This window comes from Chelonia mydas, chromosome 15 (genome assembly GCF_015237465.2).
Source record: "Chelonia mydas isolate rCheMyd1 chromosome 15, rCheMyd1.pri.v2, whole genome shotgun sequence".
Lineage (NCBI taxonomy): Eukaryota > Metazoa > Chordata > Testudines > Cheloniidae > Chelonia > Chelonia mydas.
The window spans coordinates 14,656,518-14,677,697 of NC_057856.1; the positions used below are offsets into that span (position 1 = coordinate 14,656,518).

The following is a 21,180-nucleotide window of genomic DNA, read 5'->3' on the forward strand; positions in this document are numbered from 1 at the left end:
AGGTGGAGACTGCTACACCAGCTGGGGACTCCCGCATGCTAAGGGAATCCCCAGCCAAGCAGAGACCCTGGCCTTACAGCCGCCTGATGTCAATCGCAAGCGTGGGGGAGAATCTGGCCTGATTAGATTTACTCGTAAAATACTGTTCCTTCCCCAGCCCTCCGCAGTCCCTCAGTGCCTCGCCTACCTCCTTCCCCACAGCTCGACACTGAGCTTCTCAGGAAATGCAATTTAAAGCCACCTCTGCCGCCCCCAGAACTGCACAGCCGAGGACCAGCCCGTGCCTCTCCCTAGCCGTGATTTGGTGCTAGTGACTCTCCCATGTGGGGTGGGGTGGGGGCGGGCCATTTTAAGCAGGGCTTTGCCAGTTATTGTTGTATAGTATTGAGCAGCGTGAATGAGCCCAGAAATGACGGATGGCACATGTAAAAATTTCCTGGCTTTGACTCTGGCAACTGGCATGGCTGGGACTCTGTTTCCCCACATGTAACCTGGGGATAAGGCTCCCTTTCCTTGCAGGCGTGTTGTGCAGATCATGGGTAGGCTGTTCGTAGAGCCCTACAGACGTGTGGAGAACTAGCTCCACCGAGCGCCACAGGCTCGCGCGCCATCCCCCAGCACGCAGAGAGCGGTCCCACACGCTACCCGAGCACTGGGAAACCGCATCTGGGGATTAATCCTACTCTAAACATGCCAGCAGTCTGTTTTACTGCTCTAAGGTGGGATGTGCCTCTGTGCCCAGCAGAGATAGGGCTTTCTGAAGGGAATGATTTGGGAATCTTAGTGACGGGCAGGATGCTTAATTACCTTTTTATACTAGAAGACAACAAAGCGGTGCGAGAGCTAAGCAACCTGTGACTCCTTGTGCATTACTGTTCATCAGGCAAAGGGAACATGGTTTACCAATGAGAGGCCCTGAGCTGGAGCCCCTTCCTCCGCCCTCAGCGGAGATGTCCCCAGTGTTGCACAGAGGGGGTCTGTTCATACACATCACTAGAGAGGAGATTTCAATATCTCCCAGTGGAGTTTAGCATTGGTGAGAAGTGCCAGACTGAGAATCCCAAACACACAAGAGGATAAATGGGAACCTAAGGCAGCATCCAGGAGGACATCCTCAGCAACACGCCTCCATCCCGACCTGGGATGATCACTTCTAGGGCTCATTCTCCCTGGCACATCCAGCCTTTGCCCTCTCTGCTGAGATGACCAGCAAGGGAGCCAGTTAGTACCCAAAGATCAAAGGCAGCTGGTAACATCTGCAAGCAGGTAGGCAAAACCAACCCAAAGGTGCCCTCAAAGGCTGTTTGTGAACAGCAAGTAAAATATCATATTGCACCGGTCCCAGTATAGGGCAGGAAAGCCTCCCCGAGGAGTCTCCACTGCTTGAAGTGCAGTTGACAAAGGCACCTGTCTGCTCTAGAACTAGAAGAAGGCCAGAACTATTTCACACAAAAGAAGAACACCATGCAGTCAGAAGACCTATCATCAACTAGGGCTGGCTTCAACGTGAGCTAGAAGCGACTGAGAAGCAATATGGGACATGAAGCCTGAATGAGTAGATTGTTTCCTTAAAAGGAGTATTATTTTAAACTGTTGGTCATATCAGGTGCCTGGATTTCACACCCCATCTCCCCTGGGACCCCCAGCCATCTGTGCATCAGCAGCCATGCTCCCCTTTATTTCCAGCCCAATTTCTTCAGTTAAGCCACAAGCCAGTGACTGTGAAAAGCGTTTCCAGGGGGTGAAAAAAATGACGGAGGGACACTACTGAGTGAATCCAGCAGGAGGACAAGGCTAGTTCTAAAGGGTGAACCCTGCTTAGGCACAAACCCCCCTACAATCCACAGCAAGACGGGGGTGAGGGGGAGGAATTGGGACAAAGGATGAGAGAGAAGTTTCAGAGTAGCAGCCGTGTTAGTCTGTATTCGCAAAAAGAAAAGGAGTACTAGTGGCACCTTAGAGACTAACCAATTTATTTGAGCATAAGCTTTTGTGAGCTTATGCTCAAACAAACTGGTTAGTCTCTAAGGTGCCACTAGTACTTCTTTTCTTTTTGATCAGAGAGAAGTGGGAGCTGGCTAAAAATCACACCATTTTGTTTACAAAAAAGAGGAAGTTACTCACCTTGTGCAGTAACGATGGTTCTTCGAGATGTGTCCCCCTATGGGTGCTCCACTTTAGGTGTCTGTGTGCCCCTGCACCTCTAATCGGAGATTTTTAGTAGCAGTGTCCCGTTAAGCCCGCTCATGTGCTCTCCCTCCCTCGTCTACCTCGACGCTTTTTAGCACTGCACAGGCAAACCCCCCTCACTTCCTTCTCTACCACAGAGCCCTATAGAGAACTCCGAAGTAGAGGGGAGAAGGGCAGGTTCTGGAGCACCCATAGGGACACACATCTCGAAGAACCATCGTTACTGACAAGGTGAGTAACTTCCTCTTCTTCTTCTTCGAGTAGTGTCCTTGTGGGTGCTCCACTTTAGGTGACTCTGGAGCAGTACCCACCATTGGAGGCTGGGACTTTGGAGCGGAGTCTTTTACTACAGAGAGTACTGTGGAGTTGAAGATGGTGTCAGCAGCCAAATCTTCAGTGATCGCATAATGTTCTGCAGAAGTATGGACAGAGGCCTCAGTCACTGCTCTACAGATTGGGGAGATAGGGGTATCCTTACGGAATGTGATTGAGGTAGGAACTGATCTCATGGAGTGCGTATGGACGGAAGCAAGTTGCACCTTGATAAATGATTAGTGCAACTAGAGACCCATTTGGATAGTCTTTGAGGAGATATCACAGAGCTTTTGGATCTTTCTGTGGACGAAAGGAAGAGTTTAGGGGATTTCCTGAAGTCCTTAGTCCTGTCCAAGTAGAATGCTAATGTCCTTCTAATATCTAGCAGACGCACAATTGTCTCCCAGTTGTCACAATGTGGTTTTGGGAAAAAAACAGGGAGATGGATCTGTTGATTCATATGGAAAGTGCAGAAAAAGTAGGGAGAAACTTGGGATATGGCCTTAGAGTTATTATTTATTTATTTATTTTTAAAGACAAAGGCCGTGAATAATGGGTGTGCCACCAGGGCCGCTATTTTTCCTATGTGCCTAGCTGAGGTGATGGCAATTAGAAATGCTGTCGTCATGGACAGGTGTAAGAGAACAAGTTCCCCTGGACTCGGAGGGAGGTCTAGTCCAAGCCCTGAGAAGTAGATTGAAGTCCCAGGCTGGAGCGGGTGGTGTCACATGGGGGAAAGAGAGTCCCAATGCCCTTAAAGACTCTACGCATTAGTGGTTGAGCAAACTCCAAGTGGGAAGCCATGTTCGCCATGAGATGTACCTTAAAGGAGCTGAGTGAGAGTTTAAAATGTAGTGCAAAATCAGAGGGAGGAAAGAAGAGGTTGGGTCTGTCCATTTGGAGTGGTATGAACTTGGAGTCGTTTCCATTTTGTAGATAGGTATGTGGAGGGGTCAACTTGTGGTTGTGTTGCAACATGTGTTTCAGCTTGCCAGAGCATTCTGCTTCTAAGCCTTGGAACAAAGAAAGATCCAAGCCTGGAGGCGGGTTGGGGTGAAGGGTCAGCCCACTGTTTTGAGAGAGCGGGTGAGGAATGGGCTGACGTCAGAGGAACAGGAGGGCATATTGCCATCTGCGTCAGGTAAGGGAGCCAGACTTGTCACAGTCAAGAGGGGCAATCACAATAACTCTCGCTTTGTTTTGTTGAATTTTCAACAGAATCTTGGATAGGGTAGAAAACTGGGAAAAGACATAAGTGGGCCCTGTCCGCTGGGAAGATGAGGGCAACTGCCAGTGAATGTTTCCCCAAAGGGCGGCTATATCTTGAAGTATACACTCATTGTCGTGAGAAAATTCCAACTGAGACTGTTGGTTATCCCGTTCTGTATCCCTTGTAGACAGACAGCTGAGATGAGCACATTGTGATGGGTGCATCAATTCCAAAGTTTGAATGCGGTCTTGCAGAGGGAGGGAGATCTGGCAGCTCCTTGGCAGTTTATACAGAACATACAAGTCACATTAAGTCCATCATAACCTTTATGTGTTGTTTTTGATGAAAGGCAGAGTTTGTGCACAGACACTCCTGACAGCCCCTAGCCCCAAAATAGTGATATGAAAGGTCATTTCTGTGGAAGGCCACTTGTTCTGAACCTTGTTGTTGTGTAGGTGAGCTCCCCAGCATATTAGGGAGACATGTGTCTCAGGGTGGTGAATGTGCGTAGTGAGAGGAGCGCTCTCGCTTGTACTGCATCAGGTTGGTGCTGATAAAGTCCAGTCACTGTACCGGGGTTAGTATGCCGCTACAATGAAGTGAACCTTGGAGATTACCCTGTGTGTAGCAGTCTGTACCTATAATGATCCTGCCCCAAAGGTAAGCAGTAGGAAATCTCCTGTACAATGGCTGTATTGATATATGGAAGTAGGCAATCTGTAGGTTCAGGGCTAGAAATCAATCTCTTTGCTCTAGAGCTGGTCCTAACTGCTGTGAAGTAAGGTAAGGTGACTTCTGAGTGGCGTGACAGGTGTATAGATAGCAGCTGATGCTGTAAAAGGTATCATTGTTCAGGCCCCCGACCAGCTCATCAAAGTGCTTATAAGAGACAGTTTGAGAGGTCATGGACTGGGGTGCAGACTGTTCTCACTTTTGAGCTCTGGGCCTCTTACACTGTGGCTCATAACAGCACAGAGATGGTGAGTATTGAGAAGATTGTGATCTGTGGTGTGGTTGAGAGGTATATCGTCTCCTCTGTTCCACAGTGTAGATTCCTAAGGAGTGTAGTGCGGTCCGAGAATCCTTCAGGATGTGGAGAGAAAAATCTGTCTTCTCCGCAAAGAGTTTAGTCCTTCTAATTGGAAGTCTGTAGCTCTTTGTGCAATCTAGAGAGGTGTAGCAAACACCAAAACCCCACAACCCACCTCAGTACCATGTCATGGAGACTGGGCGGGCAGCTGTAACAGCTACATCCAGTGGTGTCTCTGGGACCAGTCTGGCTATTAACTGACCTTCTCTAAGAATGGTCTTAATCTGTTCTTTTTGTGTTTCCAGTAATGTTTCAGAAACTTCCTGGGTTTCCCAAGATTAACAAAATTGTTTTGGCCATGAGAGTTTGGTAATTTATGCTCTAAACAGTAATGTTGTCGATGAATACGCCATCTTGCACAGCCTGATCACATGGAGTTTACTTGGCGTTACGTTGCTTGCTTCACGCATTAACCACATCCACTATGATTTTGGGTACGGTGTAGGGTTGTTTTTGTTTACACTCTGTTGCTGGTTGGTGCAATGGAGGCTGGTTCTGCCAGGTGATTTTGGTAGGATCTACAATCAGCCCATTAATTGGGAGGACAGTTCTAGATGAGAAGGTAGTGTGCAGAATTTCCACCAACTTGTGATGCGTATCTGCCACCTCCTGTAAGGGAATCTGCAGCTCAGCTGCCACCCTCTTGGTAAGATGCAGAAAGTTCTTAAAATCTTCACCTCGTGATGCGGGGTGGGCAGCACAGTCTCATCTGGGAGAGATGAGGAGAAGTGTGCTCAAGAGGTAGCTTCCTCTTCAGGTGTTTCCCCTCCCTTCTTTCCCGTTCTGAAAAAGCTTTTCCCTGTCCTGGTTCAGGTGCTCTCCTGCCCTGGCTCAGGTGCCAGGCTGTAGCAAACCATCTGGTGAACTCTCCCTGAGAGACACCGGAGACGGTCGCGCCATGTGTGTGTATATATACCCGAAGAATTACAATGTGGCCTTGGGAGGGAGAGGCGGGAAGGCAGGCGTGGGCAGTTGGCGTGATGGAATTGGGGATGACCCCTGTAGTTAGGTGGTGGGCCGCCTTGAGCGTCCAGGGAATGATCTCCTCCTGGCCAGTGTCAGATTCATCAGTGGGTAAGGGTGCCGTCGACTGGGGTACTGGCAGTATACAGCCCAGTGCTAAGAGCGATTCTGGGTGCTGGGATGTGCTCGATACCGGGGTCCTGGTACCAAGTAATGGGGATTGTGGTTCTTCCTCAAACATCAGGTCTCCAGGGTACCAGAGCTCATGCAGTACCATGGGTTCATTTGGTACCACAGAGGAGGGTCCATGGTACATTGTCAGTACTGATAGTGGGGCAGAGCACTCCCTAAATGAGAGTTTTGCCCAGTTCAAAAAATTTGTTAGTACCACTTTTTTAGAGATGGTATGGTAATTGTCTCTCCCTGGGTACTGAGGCCGCAGGTCTCCAGAGTATCAGAGCACCTGTGTTACCATGGGCTCATCCGGAACCCCAGAGGAGTGTCTGTAGTCGGTATCAATGGTTGGGAAGGTGCAAAACGCTTCCTAGATGGGAGTTTTGTTACATCTGCTACCAAAGGGTTTCCCTATGCCACTCTTTTAGAGATGGTACGGTAACGGTACTGTTGCCTCAGAGCATGACAGTGGAAGCCTCTGGTGTCTTGGTGCCAAGCAGAGCTGACAGCAGGGCTTCTCTGTGCCGCTCTTTTAGAGGTGGTACGGTAACGGTGCCCTCTCGGTGCAGTAGTTGCCCAGAGTAGAGCTCAGAGCAGCAGGGCGCTCACAGAAGCCCCTTGTCCCTGTGGAGAGCAGAGCTCAGAGCAGGGCAGAGCTCACAGCAGGAAGCCCCTTCTCAGGTTTCAGCTTCCAGAGCTTCGGTGCCGAACCCTGCTGCAGCTGAGCTCACAGCAGGAGGTTCCTCTGCTGGTATTGTCCTATGGAGATGGCCGCACTGGGGAACACCCCTCTGGCTGGCCACTTGCTCGGGGGTTGGTGCCCAGATGGCTGCACTGGGGAACAGCCCTCTGGCTGGCCAGTTGCTCGGAGGAGCCTTTCCAGGGGGAGTCTGCTGGTGGCTTCTTCTTCTTCTCTCTCTTTCTCCTCTTCACCACTTGACCCCTTTTGAAGTGAAGGCTCCGGGGATGATCTGAGGTCAACACCCACCGGAGTCCCCTGCAGACTGAAGTGTTTTCTCTATAGGGAGGAATTTTTACTTCAGCTCCCAGTTCCTGTTAGGCTACAGTTTTAGGTGTGGAGGTACAGCACTTCTGTGAGGCTCTCCCAGGCACAGTGAGTGTCTGGCCATTACAGGAACTGACTCCTGGCAGGAGAGGCACCGCTTGGAGCAGAGAGAGCCAGGCAAGCCCCAGGGCAAGGGGTGACATCCTCTAGCAGGGAGGAATATGCAGAAGAATGTCTTTACTTTTTTTTTAAAAAAAAACTGAAAAAGAAAATAATTATTAGTCTACTAGATGCCTGGGGAGGGGGGGAATGCCCCCAGACAAGGAAAGAAAGTGAAGTTCTTTTCCTTTTTCTCTTTTCTTTTTAAACCAAAGGAATAAAATAAAATAAAACAAAACAAAACACTAGCCTGAGTACTTTTAGGGAGAACAAAGGTAACAAAACAAACACTACTTATGCTAACAACACAGATAAGGAAGGGACAACTGCTTGTTCTGGCAGTAGAGAAGGAAGTGAGGGGGGTTCACCCATGCAGTGCTAAATAGCCTCCAGGCAGACCACGAGGGAGGGAGAGCACATGCATGGTCTCGACGGGACACTGCTATCAAAAATCTCCAGTTAGAGGTGCAGGGGCACACAGACACCTAAAGTGGAGCACCCATAGGGACACTACTCGAAGAAGAAAGATATTGCTTGAGAGTGTGTTGGGAATCTCTTTGCAATTCACAGCTGGCGCTGAGATACCATGGCGATAGGGCCCATGGATACTGCACCCCTCGGGAAGCTCCTCCTTCGGAGCAAAGTACTCTGTGAGGAGGAGACGCTAAGGTGAATGACTGTTATACAGCCCAGTGGCACTGAACTCCCAGCCCAGAGAAGCCAGTCCAGGATCTCGTTCTCATCAGTACCGGTCCGTTGGCAGATCTGTGTTGTAATTCTTCATTTTGCAAGGACTATAAGGAGCGACCAGATAGGGAGAGCTACACTTTCTTCAGGCAGTACTGGAAGCCCCAATCCTTGGGACATGGACAAAGCACTAGTGGATAGGGACCTGTCCTGCATTGGCAGAGAGGCCTGGGCTATAAACAGCTTGTGCGCTGGTATAACTATGTTGGTCAAAGGGGGGTTGTACTGTTTGAACTACATCTTCCGAATGGTAACAAGGTCTAAGTAGGTCTCTTCTCAGCTTTAACATTCCCAATTTAAAGGGATTTGAGGGTCTGGAATGCAATGAGGTAGTTTATCGGTACCTGATCCACTGACAAACCCTGTAAATATCAGCTAGCACCTTTAATATAATAGGCACACATGGGCCTCATTGTTTTCCCTGTCTAAAGGAACGGATGACTCTATGCTGGCAGGAACAGAGCAGAGTTAGTACCAGGCACCATCCTGATGGATCAGCTTATTTAATGCAATTATGTCTACGACAAGGCTGGCCAGTGCTGCCTGTACATTACAGATCATTTTAATTTACTGGATGCGAGGAAGGGGCCAGCATTTCAACAGGGCCTTTCTTTCATCTCATTTGCTTCATGATCACAAAACTGGGAGCTCCTCCAGGCCAAGCAATATGTAACTTAGGGCTATGTTACAGAGACCTACCCCTGAATTAGGCTGGAAGCCAGTCAAGACAGGGACCCCCCATACCCGTAAAGTTCTATGCACACCTGTGCCACGTAATTCCTGCTTTCCAGGGGACCCGGGATCCACTACACCTTGATAAACAACGGAAAGCCACTGATTCCCCAGTGATCAGTGAGCTCCCAAGGAGCCAGGGAATGGCAAACGCCTTTGGCAAGGGCATATTCAGTGTGCCATGCAACCTTACAAAATCTTTGGACTGATTGTGGAAGACCCGCAGGCTTCCCCAGCTCAACTCATAACCCTGCCCTCTGGGCACAGGACTCTCAAGAGGTAGAATGTGTGGCCAGCGCCCAGCGGCGTTTCACCCATGCATTGAGCTTTGCAGTCTGGGCACAGCTGAAGAGCTGCGGGCACAGCCACTCCCAATGAAGCTGGGCGTGGCTATCCAGGGGCAGGAGAGAAGTTGGCCCACAGTGTATGGCACAGTTACTTTTCACAAGAACAAGCTAGTGGGATCAGCTCCCCCCCCCCCCACAGGTTGGATTGAGCTCCATCATTAAAAGACAAGACAAACCGCACTATGATACGCGCATAAGAACTGGCAGAGCAGAGCAGACCAGAGACCTACTCCAGCAGTAGGGGCCAGTGCCAGAAACTTCAAAGGAAGATTCAATAAACCGAACAATGGACAGTCATGGAACAGCGTGCCAGCGGACAGAAATGTCTTTCAATCCCCAGGCAAACAGCTGCTGGCATATGCCTTCATGCATATGGGTTTATGTCCCAGACAAAATGTGTAACTGTGGATATCACCACCAGTCCTTCTGCAAATAACTTGGGGTGAACAGTTTAGTCAGAAGCTTTTGGACTATCCAGTTAATTTGAGGCCCCAGCTCCTTGTCACACCTCACAAAGGCAGCTCCCTTCGTACTGCAGGAGCTGCATACATTTCACGCAGCTCGAGTATTGATTTCGAGTCAACCTTGCAACTTCTCCAGTGGTTTTTCTTTTTGACAGGCCCATGCAAGCACCAGAGACTGTGACGTTAACGAATGCATGTCAACTGACAGCAAAGCCAGAGGTCACAGATGGCAAACAGAACTTGACTGGCAGCAGGCAATGGTTCCAGCAGCCATGCAGGAAGAGCAATAGACAGGTAAGGCTCATTCTTAGGTCTCTGTTAAGCTAAGCCAGCACTTCGCTGTCAGACCCCAAGGAAAGGTGCACAGTCGGCTGGAAGAACAAAGGGGTGGACGTGATCATGGAGGAAGGGAATTAGCTGGGAAACACAAAAGCTCTAATGATGCAGATCACGTCGAAATGACTATATATATATATATTTCATTTAAGAGGAAAGACTTCCATCTCCATTCTAGGAATTTCCCTGTGGTTGGGCAGAGGAACCATGAGTTAACATGCCACTACAAGTGAGTTCTATGAGCCTTGCCTGGCACCACGGTACACTTGGTTGGGCTCCCACTTTTCAACACATACAGATGTAATGGGCCAAGTGTATCCCTGGAGTAGCTCCACTGAGGACAGAGAGACTTTGATCCAAAAACAAGCTGATCTGTGGAAGTAATTTCATCCCACAAGAGATGAGGGGCAGCTGCGGAGCTGTTGCAAGAACTCATCGGTGGGAACCATCCCAAAAGCTGTTCCATCACACCAGGGAGCAATAAGGCAGCAGAGTGGGAATGAGCTAGGAGGAGAACAACAGTGTTAATCTGTTCCCCGAGCCTCCTTTTCATCCTCAATGTGATTATAGGCTCCGTGCGCTTCCCATCAGAGGGCTGGGTCCCTTTTTTGTGCAAATAAGTTAATTTCTAATCACTGGTACACTCTGCTAAATGAGTTTGTCCTTGTAGATGAAATAATTCTAGCAAACTTATCCAAAGCCTGTATGTGTTTGCCTGTATATTACCTGAACAGAGATCACGAACACTGTGATATCAAAGTCACAGTTCGCTGTCAAGACCTTACAGCTAAATTACTTGGGAACATATGTCAGTATTGTCGACTTGTAATGGTCATGGTCATTTAGAATGCCCCAGTTACATGTAAAGTAAACTCAGAATCCCTGCCCAAATTGGGTCACCCCTGCTGCTGCTGGACCATCAATGTATCCATGCAACAGGTTTAAATGGAACATCCCCATGGATGAAATGTCTAACTGTTGGTTACATCCAGCCACACAGAGCTGGCACACTTCCTGGACGTACCTCTTGCATCCTGGGATTCAAAATGAGAGAGCAATCAGAATGTGTCTCTTTGACTCATTATCACCACAGAGGTTTGAAGGGAACATGACATCAGTAGATTACATTGGGGAAGGAGGAGACTGAGATTGTTAACATGCCACCCCACCTACACACCTTTTTGGGGGAGCACAGAGTAATGCACTGATCATTTATTCACCTGGGGCTGTGCAGCTACTCACTTGAAACTGAACATCCACCTCTCCAAGACACTGGGTGCCACACTCAGCTCTGGTATAATCATGCATAATTCCCATTCAAAGGGAGCTGCAAGGCTTCCCCCAAGAACTCTTTTCCCATCGTCTCTGTCACCAAGAGATCCCCCAGAGGCATGGAGGAATGAAAAACGTGAGCGCTCCCATTTCCTCTAAAGGCAGCAACGCTACATAAGTCAGAGATGGATCAAGGAGGGCATAGAAAGAACCAGCTTGGGGGTTGAAGCTAGGCAGCACTTTCAAGGCTCTGAAGTCACATTTCCCTGGTCATTACTTCAGTGGGGAGAGCCCCACTCCTGTTCCCGTTTCAGAACATTTCAGTGTGTTTACACGTCCTTGCATTCCTCTCACACGATTATCAGCAGATTGTGAACTTGGATAATCCGTGGGGAAAACCTTGTACTTGGATCATAGGCACCGACTCTGTGGGTGCTCCGGGGCTCAAGCACCCATGGGGAAAATATAGTGGGTGCTCAGCACCCAGGAGCTAGAGCTTGAGCGTGGAATGTGATGAGGGAGTTTGTTTATAAACAGAGGCAGGGTGATTAAGATAACAAAAGGCTTGTCATTAAATTAAATTAAGGATCGTCAGATGATCCTGAAAGCATTGCCAGGCACTCCACTTAAAAGATAGGAAACAAAGGGTAGGAATAAATGGTCCATTTTCAAAATGGAGAGAAGTAAATAGGGGTGTCCCCCAGGGGCTTGTACTGGACCAGTGCTGTTCAACATCTTCATAAATGACCTGCAAAAAGGGGTGAACAGTGAGGTGGCAAAGTTTGCAGAGGATACAAAATTACTCAAGAGTGTTAAATTGGAAGCTGACTGCAAAATGTTACAAATGGATCTCACAAAACTGGGTGACTTGGCAACAAAATGGCAGATGAAATTCAATGTTAAATCAAAGTAATTCACATGGCAAAATATAATCCCAGCTATACATACGAATTAGCTGTTAACCATCAAGAAAGATACCTTGGAGTCATTTGCAGTACTCTGGAAACAGAGTACTGCAAATTTCTAAGAATCCTTCTCATGGTGCCTGTATCATCCTGAACTCATTCTCCAGCTTCAGAGTAGCCGCCCTGTTAGTCTGTATCCGCAAAAAGAACTAAGGTGCCACAAGTACTCCTGTTCTCTCTCCAGCTTCAGAACACTTAAAAATTATCTCCAGTCATCAATGGGACAGATGCAACTGAATAACCTAACTGTCCTTAACGTCCATCAAGACAATACCAGGGAACTAGAAGTAAATAAGATTGCTGACAGTTTTATCCAGAAAGCTACAAAATGTCTTTAAACAGGGATGTTAATGAAGACACCTTGCAGGTGATACAGTGTATTAAAATCACTGCAAATTCATGATGATGTTATTATGTAGTTCATAACAGTTTACCCATTATTAAAATAGTAAAGATACTAATGACAAACAAATTCAATAACTAGAATATGAAAGAAGTGTATAAATATGCTGAAAATAGCCTTCCCCCGAAAGTGGCAGAGTGCCCCCTCCCCAAAACACACACACACCCCTCTTCAAAAGCGCCCAGCGGCAAAAACAGAAGTCAGCGCCTATGACTTGGAAACTGAAAGGGCCTGCAGTGTATCAAATACACAGACTCATGACTGAACAGACACAAGGAGTTGAGTGAAGAGCACTGCAGTGACCCTGGCTACCCCCAGGGGCAGTGATAAACCTCAATCTACACAAGCCCTGCTGTGACAGATCCCCCAAAGGGGTAAACAGGGAGCTCTCTTGCCTAGTGAGGAAACTCCAAACTAAAGCCTGGCTCAGCCCAGATCCAAGCCATAATCTAGAACGAGGACAGAGTCTTGCAATCAGCATCCCGGTGCAATTCAGCATAGGGAGGTCCCACAGCAGCAAGGGTGCCACCGTCAATCCCATGTTGGCGCTCACAGCTGTGGGTGCTGTTTTGCCGTTAGACACTCCCCTCAGCTCTGCACTCAGGACCCACATCTCCCACCACCACCCCGGGTAGAAAAGCGACCAGCGCTCGGACTGCACGGTGTCCCGGGGAACTTTGAAAGACCCGAGCAGGGCATGCCAGGAAAGGGCACTTCTCAAAGCAGGGCTGCAATTCCCGCAATTGCATCAGACAGTGACACAGCGGCCAAAACTCAGTCCCCAGCCCCGCATCCCGGCCCGCCAAAGACCGAGCGGGGAGCACTGCACTGCCATGGAAAAACAACGCTTCCCGGCAGGGAGGCACGTCCAGCTCCCTGCGAAGAAAGAGCCAAGGGCTGCTGGGGCTGTCCGATAAGGAGCCGCGCACACCGGGGGCCAAAGTTCAGGGCATGCACACGACTCGCAGCTGCTCTTTCAAGCAGCCCAGGAGACCTGCCAGCAGGACTGAGACCCCGGGGTGCCGAGCAAGACACCTCGAGGGGCTGGGCGATTGTCAGCCCCCAAGGCAGCAGCGGCAGCAGAGGGGAAGTCCCGGGTCAGGAGGATAAGGGGGGCGGGGGTGTTGCTGTCCCATCAGGTGCACGCAGGCGGCCGCTGCTCCCCACCCCCGGGCGGACCCCGGCGGACGGTCGCTCCAGCGCGCGGCTCCCGGGCAAGCGGCAGGCAGCCCCCCAGCACTCACCTGCCAGGATCGCCTTGCCGGGGTGGGTGAGCTTCGCCTTGCCGGCCGGGGCGGCGGCGGCGGCCAGGCAGCGGGGGCCGGGGAACGCGGGGCGGGCGGACATGGCTGCGGCAGGCAGAGGCCGGCGGCGCGGGGCCGTTTAAGCGGTGCGGGGCTCGGGGCGGGTCCCCGGGCAGGGGGCGGGCAGCGCAGGCGGCGGGCAGCGGGGCTCGGCGCCCCCTGCGGACGCCCGGGCTGGTTACGCGCTGGCGCGGCGGTCGGCTCCCGGTCCCCGCCCGCAGCAGGGGTGGGGCCGCCGGCGTCACATCCTCGGGAGCGCACGGGGCGGGGGACGCGCTGCAGCTCCGCTGCCTGCTCCTCGCCCCCTCGTGTGCTGGGGGGCAGAAGCCGGCAGGGTCCTTCGGGGCGGGGAGCTAAGGGGGGAGACAGGCGGCTGCTGTTCCAAGGGGGAGGCCGGGCAGGGGTAAGGAAGCGAGTCTCCCCCCAGCAGAGCAGGGCTGCTGTGAAATCCTCCCGTCAGGGGATTTGCCCTGCCCCGCTGCAGCCTCAGCAGCCCAGGGGGCTCCCCTCACCCAACCAGCCCCAGGGCTCAAGCTGTTTTTCACTTTCATAACTGATGCAGCCAGCCCAGGGGTGCCAGGGTCACCAACTGCCCAGCCCAGGGGTGCCGGGACTAGGCCTTGCCAACCCCTGGCCCAAGTTAAGCGCTGGCACTTCTACATCCACCGGGCTCAGCAGCCCCTGCTTCCCAACTGTGAAATCACATGTGGGGGGCTGCCGGGATGAAACCCTGAAAACACAATCGCTGACCTCGGGGAAAGAAGCCATGAGCCGGGCTACATCCGTGCACCAACGTGAGGGTAGTCTGGCCTAGTAGATAGAACAGGGTCCTAGGACTTAAGAATCCCTGCCTCTGCTACGCAGCAAGTCCCCTTACGCTCCTGTTTCTCCAGCTATGAAAGGTGGATAATGATAATGACTGCCTTTGTAAAGCACTGTAAATAATTATTAGAAATGGACACCTGGGGCAGGCTGATCTAGGCGTTTGCAGCTTTATTAAGATGCCAGCTGCCAAGGACAATAGACAATACAGTGTTTTGAGGGGGTCTAGATAAGGGGCCATACCCCTGGCCCTGTTGCATGAAGTTGTTTAGTAATAGAGAGGCAGGTGTCTTATCTATAATAGATTTATATTGCAATTTTCATCCCCAAGGACATGGTTCAAGTTAAGCCCCTCAGGAAGTAGTTGTAGGATTAGGACATTCGAGATTGTGTACAGCTACCTTGTACACACACACCACCCCCTTTAAAGAAGCACGTCATCTTCCTCTCTTTAACCTTTTCTACACATGTGGTGCCACCTTCATTTATGGAAGTTTGAGCGCAATTTAATTCCAGCCCAGGGTTGTCATTAAGCCACTCAGCTTGGCTTGTGGGGTTTAATGTCAGCACTACAGCTCCTTGATGAAAACTGCAGTGAGTTATATTTATCCATAAATTTTACAAGAGAAGCACCTGCAAGCATCGAGGCATTCATTTTTTATTTGTTTTCGTCATTTGTTTTTCTGACTGCTGCCTGTAAACAACCACGTAGAAGCTAAAAAATTAAGTCCTGGTCCCCAGTGAATGTTCCTGGCTGGCTGTTGTACAGAGGCTGGTTTGTTATTGCTGGCCCTGACTGAGTGAAGGAAAGCATCCTGGCATTTTTTAACAAGAATTACATCTATTTCCAAAGCCATAAAAAACACCACCAACACATTTGTGCCCATCTCAACCTTCACAAGCTGTGAAATGATGATTTCCCCTTCCCCCCAACAAACTATGAAAAAGTGAACATCAGACACTGTGAACCTAATATGAGGTAGTCGTAATGGGCTATATATATGCACAGCAGTGAGTCACTAGGGCCTGGCTAAAAAGAACTTTCCTGAGACCCAAAATTATGGGGCTGAGTCTTTTACCAAGAACTGGATTCAAGTCAGCTGTTAGTGCTGCACTGGTAGAAGGGCTTTTCTTCAGGTAAGACAGACACAAGCCCTGGCTGGCCAACTCAGTATTAAAGAACACACTAGTATAGTAGGAGACTACTAAGATTTTCACATCAGCCACTGAATGGCTCTCAGATGAGGGTACAGTTTGGGCCCGTTGACTTTAGCTGAACTTGAATTGCTGGCTTAGATGCGAAAGGTTCTATATCCACACCATGAGTTCCCTTCCCTAACTTGTCCTCTTTTATCTATACTTTAAACAGAGGGCAATTAGCAGAAATGGTGGTTACTAGGTGAATACATTGAGACGTTCACTTCATAACTGGATCAGAAACTGACTTTCCCAAGATGGGGAGATTGTGGAGCCAAGGTTCTAGCTGAGTCCAGTTTAAGCGGAACAAAATCCAGCACATTCAGACTAAGTTTAAACTAGTCCAAAGTTAACCATCTAAATGGCAATTTTTGCTATCATCAGGATGCAGAATCAGTTTTCTGCACAAGACCTAGGGAATTCCAAAAATTTGCAGGGAGACCCCTAATCCACAGAAGAAGTCTACCTGTGCAGACTTCCCTACACAACAAAGCAATCGGCCTGTTCCAAAGGTAACTAATATTACCTTTCATAGGTACTCTCCAACAACTGTAACCAGCCCTGCTAGATGCAAGTCAGCTCTCATGGAGTCCAGTGGTCTGTGCACCTTCATGTTGTTCTTTCCCATCAGCAAGTTTGAGGAGTCAGCCAGCAGATGGAATCTAATTCAGTACATGGGACAATTGACTGGTATGGTTCTAGCAGAATAATTATTCCACTGTAGCTATGCTGGTGCAACTGCCTGTGTGAACACACTGTTCCAGTATAAATATGACTTTATTCCAGTATAATTGCTCTATCTCCAAAGTTAAGTCACACTTATTTTGAAACAGTGAGCGCTCCCAGGGGGTTATATCAGTATCACTACAGCAGTGTAATTATTCAGCCCAAAGGATATGGGATGTAGCGGTCAATTTTCTTATTTAGTCAAGCCCCCAGTGAATGTTAGGGACAAGGCTCTATGTTCATCTTTGGTTCAGATACCTGATATTGGCCTCCAGCCACCAGTGGGGGGCAGACACTACCTGGCCTTAGGTTTTCAAATCTACAGCCATAGAACAGTGAGGCTCCTTGCTCCGAACTCATGTGACTTGCAATACTGTTACCGTTAAGGTATTGTATTGAATTTCAGATCCATCATCAATGAGTGTGTGTTGTGCCGTTTCAGGGCTGGAGCCAGTCTCAGAGATGGACTGCATCACGGCTAGGAGAAACGGGCTCTTCACTCATCACTCCTCTCATCCAGCTGGGCACAGTAGTTTGTTTCTATGCAGCCAGGTGTGCAGTGCAGTGACTGTTCAGTGTGTATGTTCCCGCAGTAATGGCTGTGAACCGTTGCTTTGATTTCAACCCAAATCACATACTGAGTCCACTTTTTACTTTGTCCGACTCCACTGTCGGACCCCATCCATTCTCGTTAGTATCCAGTCCGTTGCAGGATCTCTCGGCATACCCTAGTCGCAACACTAGTAGCGAGCAAACATTCCAAAATGCTGATTAATGGTAATATTACTACTTACCTTAACATGAATCTGGAGCTAAAGGGGTTTCCTGAGTGTCTCATTCTGTCTCTCACCAGTGCCATGGCACAAAGCTGAAGGATGACCTATAGCTTTCAAAACGGCTGTGTTTTTTGCACCAACATCCATCTTGGCCTCCTCTCTCCTTTGGGGTCATCCCTCCATCCCCTTTTCTGAATTATTCCATTCAATCCACAGCAGCTTCTTGGAAAAGGAGATGAACTAAAATAGGTGAAATGTGGAAGTTGTTTACCTGTATAAGAGGTATTACTGGGGGCTTCACATCATGGTTAAAATATACATGCTGATATAGTTTATACTATACCATAAATGAAGTATGCATAGGTATTGGGAGGGGCAGAATAACAGAGTACAAAGGCCAAGATTCAGGGGAACTGATTAAGCTGGAAAGCTTGGAACAGGTTATAATTTTATGAGAAAGGAGGTTAAGAGTCAGAGACTAGGCCTGAAGAGCTGTAAGGAGTGGTATAATCCATCCCTTTCTGGGTAAGACTGGCAGTAAAAGAGCATTTATGGCATGGGAGGCCAGGCAGAGACAGAAGTAGCAGTGGAAATATCCAGCTCACGTCTCATGCCCACTCATGGTCCAAACTTTTCGTCCCTATATAGGAAGCTAGACACCCAGAACCCAAATCTTCCATTTTCCTACTGACCCAGCAGAGGAAGGAACGATGCTATGCCATTTGTTTGCTAAGATTGTTAAGCTATTATTCAGCTCGCTTTGCTTTTTCCATCATGTACTGCTGAGCAGCTTCCACCCTGACTCCCCACATCCAGCTCGTTTGAGTTTACAGGAGCTACAAGAAAGGTGCCACAAGCACCACTCAAGCCATTCTCTGGGTTCTCTCCAGCTTGAATCTGCTAGAAGAGTACAGATACATGGGATGACTAAGCATCAGTCCTTTTCCTCCCACCTACTTGACCCACAGGAAGGAAGGAATGTAGGCAGTGTCAGATTTGAGACAGCTGTTTAGAACTCTGGTTAACAGCACTGTTTGGATGGCAGAAAACTAAGTTTAAATCTCTTGCTGTTTTCAGACAGTTTATAAACTTGTGATGTATTGCCGCAGTTCCCTGCTTGCTTGTCATGCCAATATGTTGTTATAGCATTTGCAGACATGCCCAGTGCTACTGTAGGTGAGGTCATTTGCTTTACCCAATCTTCAGTACACACAGACTCTTCATTAAGCAATATATTGGCTTTTTTAGATCTTAACTCATCAAGTCAGTTAAGCAATGTGCATGATCTCAAACTTATTCAGCAAAGTACTTAAGTGCACTCTTAACCTAATGCATATACTTAAATCCCATTTATCTCACTGAGATATAAGCAGGTGCTTAACTTTTAAACATGTGATTAACCCCTTCCCTATTCAGCAAAGTAATGAAGCACAAGCACAGATTAGAAGTTGTTACACAAGTTGCCCTCCAAGAAATTATAACCATCACCAGGAAGAGACCAGAGGAGAAGAGTACTCTGTAGAGAACAGCTGACCTTTGTACTAGTGGCTGTAGAATGGGATGTTTAAAATCCATAGGTGGTTTGTACATACAAGTTTCCCCTGCCAGCTGAAGCCTACAAGAGAGTGTATTCCCCTGGGCTAGTACATGGGCAAAATTAAAGATAAAAAGAAGAGTTAACTTTAAGAGACAAAACTTAAAATTCTACCTCTTATTTTTGTCAGTCCAACAATTTCTATGGAAGCAAGCTATCTGGCAAAACCAGAGTCCATTTCCATTACTGGTGGCAGGTTCTGCTGTCATGGAAACAAATACCAGATTACCATATTTGTGACAAAGTACTAGAATAATTTTAACCATTTCCTTCCTTTTTTTGTCCCCTCAATTCCAGGGGTTAATAAAGCTACCGGGGACCAAAACAGCAGCAGGATATCAGAGTGAGGACTCGGGGATCTCGAGTACTGAGTGGGAACTGAAAACTGCAAGGGCTGATTGACAAGCATTGGCTACAGACCCAAAAAGCACCTCAAGTCTGGGGCCATTCAGATGGAAAGAGTTTCCCCCTCCTACTCTTACCCTATAAAGATCATTAACAAATAAAATCATGTTATTTGATAAGCTGTCATGATGTCTGGCTCTGTGTTAGACACAAACTGAAGACAATCCTAACCCTGAAGAATTTACAATCTAAAGACTGTCCCAAAACACAGGACTCAGTGACTCCAAGCAATGAGTGAACAGGGATTTTACATTATTAATATTACTGCTGACACCTCCCACGGGCACTGATCATTGTTTTCAGCTAGAAACATAGTACGTCCAATGATGTGGTTTTACCAGAAACCTTTAGGTGGTTGAAGTATTGCACCAAAAGCATACCTATCACACACATTATAGCACAGCTACTTTAATTATACAGCAATTTGAAAAAAGTGTGAAGCACTACTTAAATATTAGAATTGGTCAAGATATGCTACCCAGAAATTGACCATTACAAGCCCCTCCACCTGCTACAAAAATACACCAATTTATGCTATGATCAGGAGGCAGTGAGCTATATTTCCTTTCTCCAGCAGTGAAGGTTCACCAGTATTCCAACAGGCTCCTTACATCAAGTCTATAGTCTGCTACGCATGACCATGAAGATGGAGATGTTATGTTAGGGCTTTTGAGTCAGAGCATGTAGTGAACCAGTCGGATTCTGAGGACACTATTCTACAGTGCCTCACAGGGCCCCAGTTTGAGCACCATTTGCAAACAAGAGTCCATTGTGAAGCAACATTCAGTCTGAAAGGATTTCCCTTCCCACACTACCTGGTATGTTGTGGCCATCGAGGGCTTATAATCTTCAAGTGGGAGTAGAACTCTGTAGTAGTAGGATTTTATGTTTGTATTTTGTATGATTTAGAATAAAGAATAATGAGATAATAATGTAGCATGTATTAAATGTATTGGTATATGATTTGATCATATTCTGCCAGCCACCCTTTTTGAATGGCAGAAAGGAATGGCCTAATGGGCCATTTGGTAAAGATGCATCAGCCAGAATGTGTGTCTGTGCTGATTTCAAAGGCAATGACAGACCTTAGAGGGTCACCAATTTGTTGTAGGTTTAGCATTTTAAAATAAGTAAAAGAATGCAATGATTGTTTTTCTTTTGCATTGCAATTTGATGTTCCTGTTCAAAATGTTCTGTGTAAATTAATTTTGTTTTGTGTGTGAATGAGGAATGTGTGTGTTAAGAGATAAGCGTGAAGGCCATCGCTCAGCCAGATGAATGAGGGAGGAACCAGAAACAGACGCAAGGGTGCCAGGAGGCTGCAACATGCCCCTGTTGAAATGTCAGAGGAGGGCAGATTTATGATTCTAAAAATGAGACAGGCACCTATCAAGGGGGACAACATAGCTGTAATAAAAAAATAAGGACAATTTAAGAAAACGAGCACTTGTCAAACAACAGTTGATTTCAGCATGACTGTGAAAAACTCATTGGTCCCAGGGAAGGAAAATCACAATATAAACAGGGCGTCTTGCCATGAAACTTTGGGTTCGTTTGGAAAGACTTCCCCGGAGCACTGTGTTGCGAACGACGGAACCCAGCTCCTCCAAACCAGTGATCAACCTAGCTGGCCACTAGGTTGATCCAGACTCTGGACTGGTACCTATAACATCGACTGATGGGACAGTGTGTGTATGTGTGGTGTAATTGAATGCATATGCTAACTGTTTGTATCTTCAGTAAATGCGGCGTATTGCCTTTTCACCTATAAAAAAATCCTGTGTGCTTCTTATAAACATAACAATGCAGCTTCTGATCCAAAGGCACAAGCCCCCTAGCAATAGAGCAAGAATAAAGGTCTTACCATCTTTACACTTAAGCAGGCCTGGCTCTCCATCCAGCAGAAGACAACTGTCACACACATGCTAGATAGGACATTACAAGTTATCACCACTCCACCAGAGCATGGTAAGTGCATTCTCC

At 48.0% G+C, this 21,180-nt stretch overlaps 2 protein-coding genes across 4 annotated transcripts in view; one reads left to right on the plus strand and one right to left on the minus strand.

Moving 5' to 3' along the window:
* Positions 1 to 13,881, minus strand: part of SLC25A1 (solute carrier family 25 member 1) — a 49,632-nt gene extending 35,751 nt beyond the window's left edge. Inside the window, exon 1 of the mRNA XM_037878497.2 lies at positions 13,618 to 13,881. Within this exon, the coding sequence (XP_037734425.1) occupies positions 13,618 to 13,720 (103 nt within the window). The 5' untranslated portion in view covers positions 13,721 to 13,881. The remainder of the gene's footprint in view (positions 1 to 13,617) is intronic.
* On the plus strand, positions 12,854 to 20,965 carry LOC114018244 (translation initiation factor IF-2). 3 transcript variants are annotated; one of them, XM_037878499.2, is made up of 4 exons: positions 12,854 to 13,639; positions 16,232 to 16,386; positions 16,865 to 16,997; positions 19,090 to 20,965. In XM_037878499.2, exons 1-4 carry the CDS (start codon positions 13,071 to 13,073, stop codon positions 19,094 to 19,096), a joined length of 864 nt encoding a protein of 287 aa, XP_037734427.1. In that variant the 5' UTR covers positions 12,854 to 13,070; the 3' UTR covers positions 19,097 to 20,965. The 3 variants fall into 3 exon arrangements, 2 of the variants coding, with proteins under 2 accessions (XP_037734427.1, XP_037734426.1); XM_037878498.2 differs by having other exon boundaries at positions 12,905 to 13,639; positions 16,865 to 16,974; XR_006285989.1 differs by lacking the exon at positions 16,232 to 16,386 and having other exon boundaries at positions 12,906 to 13,639; positions 16,865 to 16,974.
* The last annotated feature ends 215 nt before the right edge of the window (positions 20,966 to 21,180 follow it).